This window comes from Panicum virgatum, chromosome 1K (genome assembly GCF_016808335.1).
Source record: "Panicum virgatum strain AP13 chromosome 1K, P.virgatum_v5, whole genome shotgun sequence".
Lineage (NCBI taxonomy): Eukaryota > Viridiplantae > Streptophyta > Magnoliopsida > Poales > Poaceae > Panicum > Panicum virgatum.
Genome location: NC_053136.1, coordinates 49,192,500 through 49,200,809, shown reverse-complemented (window position 1 = coordinate 49,200,809; position 8,310 = coordinate 49,192,500). Strand labels below are relative to the sequence as shown.

The following is an 8,310-nucleotide window of genomic DNA, read 5'->3' as shown; positions in this document are numbered from 1 at the left end:
GTGGAGCGGTGCCAAAGGGACCTAGGCGGCTAGTAGTGCTTCTGCTTCGCCAGTTCGCCTCCACAATTCTCTCTAACACTGGTCTAAAAAACAATTATGCTGAAAGTATTGGCGGCCATTCTGTTCGCCAGCATTGCAGCGCACGCTCTGGTCACCCCTCATCCTGACGCGGAAGGTTAGCGGCCTAGCGCTCGAAACAACAGCTTCCTACGATGATTGAAAAAAAAAATCACCTTTGGTTTGTTGCGTCCATCCCCAGATTGGAGCCCTTCCAAGTTGGAAAAAAAAACATCCCGAGTAAACGTTTCCCATTCTCTTCACATGCATATCTAGCAACCTGACAGAACGGAACATTGGACGGCTAATGGACGAATTAGCAGCTCAATGATCATAATTTGTAGGGTGTACGGTACCATATTGGTAACTGACCCAAGGCAAGCATCATTATTGTGACATGATAATCCAATCCTCACTCAGCTAAACCCTATCTAATTACAAGACTACAGATAAGCACGGGACAAACAGACGGGAAAATGGAATTAAATAGTTAGGAACTCAAGATTATCGATCTACATAAAGTACAACATTAAGGGGCCACGTTTCCTGTGTTCTAGGCTTCTATAGCTACACCAGGAGGTAGTAGATACCTACAGAGTTAAAAGTAAGCCTCGTGTCAGCAGGAACGTAAATATTAAAAAAAACAAATATGGTCAAACTACTAAATATGAAAGAAATGACTGATGAGCATGTTTCCAATCCAAGGTTACTAACTTTTAAAAGAGGCTATCTTAAAAAAAAAAGAGGTACAGGCTAGGGACATACCTTCCTGGAAAAATGGTTGGCGGTGGCTAAATGTATGTCATCCAAGAGAATGCAAAGAACACAGTTGATCATGACGCTGGTAAAATTAATGGTAGATTCGGCATAGTTCTATCTGACAAAACATTAAATATAAAAGGTCAGATACAAATGTTAATTCAGAAAGGCCCACATATATGGGTTTCAGTTTCCGGAGTTGGCACAAAAACTTGTACGTCAATAAATATGGGTCATTGAAGATCTCCTGAGTATTATTGTACCATGAGTTCAAATAGGCGGGTGATAAGTTAGGAGTAGCTCAGAATACAAGCATTATTTTCAATTATGTTAGTTTAGGAGTCACTATCAATCCCAAATCAAAGATTCAAAGAACTCTAGAGAGTTCAAATTTTGACTGGCATAAAGATTTGTACCAACTGGTTTGATTAGAAACACACCTGAAAAAAGAAAATTTGATGCAACCTGCTACTGGATCTAGTTTGCTTCTTTTGCTTCTGTGTTGCAACCCACAGCCTCATTTTCACTAACACATGAAGTTTCATCCTTAGGGTATATGATGCCATTCGAAGCTATTCTTTGGGTAGAAGAAACACAATCTGAGACTATATTACAACCTAATTTGTCTTTATATGGTTCTCCATTGGGAGGTTGTTTTACTGCATTTTCGGTTGACCCATTCGAATGCTGTGTTTGATCTGTTGGTATTCCAGCATTAGCAGGGACATCTGTATCACCAGTTGAAGAGGTCTTTTCTGACTGGGACATTTCTTCAGCAACAATATTGCTGCTTTGATCTGCTGGTAGTCCATTGTCGGTACTCATTTCCATATCTTGGATCCTATGTGGATCAGAGGCCGCATCAATCTGGAGCTTTTCTTCAATAGTAACAATGTTGCTTTGCTGTACTGGTATTCCAGTACTGATAGTCATTTTCACATCATTGATTGTGAGTGCCTCAGAAGGTGCTTCACTGGGGAGCTTTGCTTCAGTAGTGAAGTTTCTTCCTTGATCTGTTGATGTTCCATTGTTGGTAGTCATCTCCTCATCTTTCAATTTGTCAGTCACAGGGGTTGCTTGTGCCCTGGGATTTTCTTCAGTAGCAACAATCTTAGTTTGTTCAACAGATGTTCTACTACTATCAACCAATTCATCATCCCTGCTCACAGGGGGCTCAAAGTTTGCTTCAGACTTGACCTTTGCCTCAGCGCCAGACATTTCTGCAGTTTGCTCACTATTCATGGTATCATTAGCAGAAACCGCAGAGTTCAAAGAGGAACCACTTCTCAACCTTAGAGGGAATTTCACATCAGGCTGTGTCACACTACTGCGCTGCTGCCCAGTTCCTTCCTTTCCAGTAGAGGAAGTTTCAGCTTTAACAGTATTTACTATTGGAGGTCTCAAGGTAGAAGCTAATTGTGATTGTGAACCAGCACCCATGGCACCCAGTGCCAATACATTTACGTTGTGCATAGTGCTGCCACCATGTGTGGAGATTGGCTTCATAAGATTTCCATTTGCAGCCAACTTTTGGTGATTCTCCTTTGCAGCCATGTTTTCTGCTGATCCCTGCAAAGAAGCTTGTGCTGCACCAGCAGGTGGTGCAGCCTTTGATGCAACAACAGTTCTTGTAACCTTGCCATACTTTGGTGGCAGGGGTTTGCCTTTACTCTGTGTCAGGCATGCTGAACAATGCCACTCAGCTTTAGGAACACCCTTATTACCATACTGCTGAAGGCATTTCAAGTGTACTCCCCTCTCACAGGCATCACAAACAAGTAAACTGTCTGTATCAGTGATAGCAACTTTGCATATTTGACAGCCCAAGCGAGAATGCATGTACTCAGTTGATGGTGGAGTCCAACTAGGATGATTCGTAGGTTGGTGCAGAAACCGTTGAACAGACTTTGCAATCTCATTGTGGTTGACAAAAGTAGGTTTTGGTGGAACAAATGCCACACTTTGTGTAGCACGATGCACCACAACAGTATTACCTGTTGCAGCTTGAACTGCCACTGGCTTTGTGTCCTGGTTTTTCAACAACTGATTGGAACTCTGTACAGCATTTACATTGGGCCTAGCAGATGTATCTAGAGTAGACTTGTTTGGGTAGACAACAGTGGCTGCAGAAGTAAGCAATGCAAAAATTAGTTTCTGAGCAAAGCTGATAAAAGGGAAACCATCCTTTCTATAATCAGGGATATTATACATATAAAATAAACTACCCCTTGTATGTGAAAAAGAACGTAATAATAACAGTTTGATCAAGTAAGCATGATTTCCCAAAGCAAGAGTGTTTTCAAACACACACAAAAAAAAACGAACACCAAAGCAAGAGTGTTCAGAAAAAGAAAGATAGAAATGCTACTGTAAAATAGTTTCACTAGTTTATATTAACCACAGTGACTGTCATACAACACAACTGCTGCATTTTAGGTTATGTCATTTGTGCGTTCCTGAACTTTGTGCAGTTGAAGGATTTACATGTGAGATAAAATCCGAAAGCAGTCAACATGCATCCAGTGCCAAGTAAGCATCTTATTATTTATAAGCTAAAGTAAGAAGTATCTAGTTTTACTCAAAAAAGCAAATTAATAAATAACACTGGATGCTGCAGGCAGGAAGTTTGGGCAATACCTCCACCGCGTGCAAAATTCAGAGGACCATTGACATCTATGTCCAATTTGTGTGACGGACCAGTATGGGGTAGGGCAACACCTGAGGAGTTGGCAACTGGTTTGACAGGAGATGATCCTGGTGGCTTCAAGATAACAGGGGATGTCGAGGTTAATGGGGCAGTAGCAGCTACAGCTGCAACTTGTGGGTTCCGAGGAACTCCAACACCAAACTTGGGAGCCCCATTCAAACTATGGAACTCAGACATTCCACTGACGACCGTTTGAGGTGTGCTAACTGTTGGTTGGACTGGAGCTTCCTTGACTTCTTCCATCTGTATGTAAGCAAATAAATGAAATAGTTAAATGGTATAAATACATAGTGTTTTGCACACGGACCATATGTAACCACTAACCAGATTGAACTCATCATATCAAAACTGGTTAGACAATTCCATAATAATTAGGTAACATAATAATTTTTGACTAATTTTAAAGTAAAAAATGGAGACAGTTCAAAAACAAAAAACCCATATGAAACCACCTAAGCTAAAATAAGTCATGTCAACACAATAATAAATTATTTCAGAGAGATCCATGAAAACAAATAGCAATCTTAATGGGTGCAAGCAACGGGTGACACTGAAGACACAGACATGCTAATTCTACAACGAGCAACATAAAGCTAAACATTTGCTCAAGTGCATCCACCCAATGTAAATATATGCAATACTCCAGTAGCAAAAAAAAAAATGTGTCGAATTCGAATACAACAAGCATAACAAAGCATATTGATACACAAGCAGTGGTCCAATAAATCCCTCAGAATCAACTAGTCGGTAACATATCATTCAGATGCTATAGCTTATTGTGCCGTGCAAGCAGCAGTGTCATGTCGTACGAACTAATACAATTCAATAGCGCACGAGCATTCTCACATCGCAATAATCACCAATTGTTCAGATTTTTTCGCAGCTCATACCAGTTCTCCACAAGTCGGGAACGGGTCGAAAGTAGACAGAGTTGACAAACCTTGCGCTTAGTAAGCATGAGCCTATCAGCGATGGATGCCTTGGGCGGGCGGAACCCCATGGCGGCGGGGTCCTTGGCGCGGTTGAGCCCGAGATCCTCGACGACCGCGCGCACCGCCTCCCCTGGGAACAGATCCTTGGGACGCACTGCCCCCTCGGCGACGGCTGCAGCCAGCCTCTCCCGCGCCTCGGCCGCGAGCGCCCGCTCCGCCGCCGTGGGCTCCCTCCCGCCCCGCACCTCCCCGGCCGCGGCCAGCACCATCACGATCTCCGCCACCCGCCTCAGCCCCGCGACTTCATCGCCGCGCCGCCGCTTCCCCGCGGGCGACGCTGCTGGCGTGGCGGCGGCGGCGGCGTCCCCCATCGCCGAGGGGGGACGCGAAACCCTAGGGGGGGAGGGGATAGGGGCCGGGCCCGGCCGGCGGCGCCTCCGGACGGTACGAGGCCGCGCAGGAAGCGGAAGCTGCGGGGAATTCAAATGTCCCCCCGCTTTGGCGCTCAATTAGACGCGGGAAGGTAAAGGATGGCGGTGAGATGCGCGAAGCGGAAGGGGGCGACGAGACGAAGGGGAGAGGGGGGGATTAGTCGCAGGTGGGGAGTACTAGAACGCATCGCAGCAGAGCACGGGGGGGAGTTCTCTTCTTTTCTTTTCCTTTTTTTTTCCTCTCGCCGATTTATGAGCGGTGGGAGTCGGGGTTGGGTTGGTGGGTGGATGGACGGCGGGGATGTGGCGGACGGGACAAAGAGGTCACAGGATGGCGTTGGTAAGTTGGGTTCCTCGGCCTGCGTGATGCAGAAGAGACTGGGCCGGGCAGGTGGATGACGGAAGCAGGCTGGGCTGCTAAAAGGTACAGCTTGGGCTTTGTCGGAATTATCCAGCTTGCGACATCATCCTGGTCCTCTCCAAAAGAGAATTTTGCTTTTACATGGGTCTATGCTATAGTCATATAAGTACTCCCTCCATTTATTATTTACATATCATATTAGATTTATTCTAAATTAAATTCGACTAAATTTGATGGAATCTATAAAAAATATAGCAACAACTATATTATTCAATATATGCACTATGAATTTATACTTCATGGTTGATTCGATAAAAAATGGTATTGTAAATGTTATTATCCTCTTTCTATAAATTTGGTCAAATTTTACCAAGTTTGACTTAGGATAAACCCTTTACGATATGTAAATAAAAACAAAAAATACAAGGTATGGTATTAAAGTTTTTACCTAGGGATGTTCTTATCAATTCACCCAGTACAGTTCTTCTGTCATTGCCAAACGCGGGAGCACAAAATATTTTGCATTCGGAGATAACTGCAACAAATATATAAAACAACATCCACAAAATGCATATATCTTGCACTTCAGAATCGACCATCTAATCACCTCGACCTCATCATACACCGTATAATCTTTACCTAGAAGCCACCCTGTTACCTACTCCCTCCGTCCTGCTTTATGTGTAAGATATATGCATCTAATACGACATCAAATACCTTTTTGTAGGCTGATTATGTGGCGGCTCACACAAAAAAAAAGTGGGAGAGATAAAGTTTATGAATTAAAATGGAGGTGCTCATATATAAGATAGCCATAGGATGCTCCAGGTTTGGGAACAAATAGGCAAGTTTGATTACCCTAGGATTAGAGTAAGGGTGGACGATTAGATGTGTTGTTGAGCTATCCAGTCAAACCGGTTGAGAGGACGGTCAGACCGCTTGTCGTTTGGGTAGGGACGAGAAAAGGTTTTTGTTTGAAATCCATAAATTTCTTTATTTTCCGTTGAACTGAAATTCTCGTATCACTCTAGCTACCATTTTTGGACCCTTTATCCTCGTCGAATCATCAATCAAGTAAATTACATTAAAAATCAAAATCTAGTTCAGAAGTTTCCACTGCTAAAATCGATTTTCTTTCTACGACTGTATGACATTTTTCAACTACATTAAAGTGGTTACAAAATTAACTCGGGATAAGATGGCATTTGGCATTGAAGATATATCGGCTTGGTACATATCCGAGATTGGAGTTTTGGCCATCTACTCTCTCAACTCGGTTACAGTTGTATGCATTCCTTTCACGTTCAGAGATCACTGCAAGTCTGCAACATACGTATACTATACGTCCACAAAATAAGTATATGTACAAATGAGTACGTATCAGTGTATCACACTTGGTATTCTACCATCACTCGACACCGCCTTGTACCGAGTAGCAGCAACCCTGCTCGCTACAGTCCCCCCAGAAACCTCCCCCAGCATATGTCCCGCTCCTCCTCACTTCCTCCTCCACCGCCGCCGGCGCCGGCATCGGCGGCTCTCCGGCGCCCCAGATCCCTTCGAGGACCTGCTCCAGGCTCGCCGGCACCCCGCACGTCTGCGCCTCGGGCGCCGCGACCACGGCGTCGAACACCTCTTGCAGGCCGACGACGCGGCGGCTCACGGCGCGCCGCGCGTCCCGCACGGCCGGGTAGCGCCCCGGCACGGCGTCTAGGCGCAGCAGCGCGGCCATGAGCGCCTCCGCAAACCGGGCCCGCTCGCGCTCGTCGCCGCGGACGGCGTCCACGGTCTCCTGCCGCCGGAGCAGCCGCTCCAGCCGCGTCGCCTCGGCGTCGGCCGCGCGCACGGCCGCGACGTGCCGCCGGACCTGGTGCCCGCGGAAGGCCGCCTGGATCTTGGCGGCCGCCACCGCGTCAGGCGGCGGACCCTCCTCCCGAGCCCTCTCCTCCGGTGGGGACGTGATGGGGATTTGCACGGTGGTCTTGGGCTTGCGGGCCGGCTTGGGGTCGGAATCGGTGGCGGCGAAGACGAATTGGGAGGTGGAGGCGTAGTGGTAGGATCCCATGGGGTGATGGGGACCTAGGAGTGAACGCAGCTTTGGACAAGGCGAGCAAGGAGAGTGCGCTGTGCAGTTTGCTTTGGCCGATATCTGGAATCGTCCAGTGCAAAGTGACGCAGTCGCGGCGCCGCCTGCTCCTTTGCCTCCTGGGTCCCGAGGTCAGGATGTGCTTTTCCGCACCTGCATTTTCCTCTTTCGGTGGCTGCTCTGCTGTGAACGCTCATCGGCTCATCGCTGCTCTGCACACCCCTTCTGGCTACGGATTATTTTTTCAATTTATTCTGGCTACGGATTACGGAACAAGCATTTGAATGGTGGATGCGTTCCGTTCATGGCTGGAACAGAGTTTACCGATAAAGATGACAGGGCTAACGCAATGACCAAAATAGTCCAGCTATAACTGGAATCCGGCAGGTATAATCCTCACTACCTTAGATTTGAAGCTTCGATGAGAGGGCTAGGTGCTGGCGTCCGCGCTTCTCCGGTGTGGCGGCGGCGCTGGTGAAGCAGTGACGCACGGTGCTATCTCCGGCGAGCGATGGTGTGGGCCCTGGTTTCACGCTGCCCAGGCAAAGCTAATGGTGCACGGTGATGGATTCTTGTCTGAGGTAAATCTAATGGAGAGAATTTGACGTAGTAGTTTGAAACCGGTTTGTTTAGGTTGAAACTATTGGTTTGGTTTGCTTTGGAGGAAAAAAACAAGTAGTTTAGGTTGGTTTGGGTGGAATAGCAAGTGGATGGAGTTGATTTGGTTTCTAAAATATATTAATAATGAAATAGTTTGGTATGATTTTAATTTGGTTTTCAAACCATTAGCAGGGTGATAAGGCACCAAGCACTCTCGTGCTCCCTGCGATCTGCAGTGCAAGCTCAGTCGAACTGAGCAGGAACACTGCTAGGTTCACGGGATTCACTTTCATGGCGTGTGAGAACTGAAGCCGGTTCGGCTTGTGCTGTCCATGGAATCCGAACACAAGTTCAATTCGATGGCTGCAATGTTAAGT

The 8,310-nt window shown here is 46.4% G+C and overlaps 2 protein-coding genes across 3 annotated transcripts; both read right to left on the bottom strand.

Annotated features, from left to right (window-relative positions):
• Positions 1–365: 365 nt before the first annotated feature.
• Positions 366–5,096, bottom strand: LOC120639984 (PHD finger protein At3g20280-like). 2 transcript variants are annotated; one of them, XM_039915889.1, is made up of 5 exons: positions 4,464–5,096; positions 3,454–3,766; positions 1,257–2,939; positions 823–934; positions 366–647 (listed from the first exon to the last, which is right to left on the bottom strand). In XM_039915889.1, exons 1-3 carry the CDS (start codon positions 4,824–4,826, stop codon positions 1,294–1,296), a joined length of 2,322 nt encoding a protein of 773 aa, XP_039771823.1. In that variant the 5' UTR covers positions 4,827–5,096; the 3' UTR covers positions 366–647; positions 823–934; positions 1,257–1,293. The 2 variants fall into 2 exon arrangements, with proteins under 2 accessions (XP_039771823.1, XP_039771828.1); XM_039915894.1 differs by having other exon boundaries at positions 823–930.
• Positions 5,097–6,430: 1,334 nt separating this feature from the next.
• LOC120639973 (BAG family molecular chaperone regulator 5, mitochondrial-like) lies at positions 6,431–7,478 on the bottom strand. The gene has a single exon (XM_039915883.1). The coding sequence runs from the start codon at positions 7,310–7,312 to the stop codon at positions 6,656–6,658; it is 657 nt and encodes a 218-aa protein (XP_039771817.1). The 5' UTR covers positions 7,313–7,478; the 3' UTR covers positions 6,431–6,655.
• Positions 7,479–8,310: the final 832 nt, after the last annotated feature.

Coding starts and splice junctions, on each gene's coding strand:
- LOC120639984 (XM_039915889.1), bottom strand. CDS start 4,826: ATGGGGGACGCCGCCGCCGCCGCCACGCCAGCAGCGTCGCCCGCGGGG. Junction 3,767..4,463: donor TCATGCTTACTAAGCGCAAG/GTTTGTCAACTC, acceptor GCTTACATACAG/ATGGAAGAAGTCAAGGAAGC. Junction 2,940..3,453: donor GAATTTTGCACGCGGTGGAG/GTATTGCCCAAA, acceptor TTACTTCTGCAG/CCACTGTTGTCTACCCAAAC.
- LOC120639973 (XM_039915883.1), bottom strand. CDS start 7,312: ATGGGATCCTACCACTACGCCTCCACCTCCCAATTCGTCTTCGCCGCC.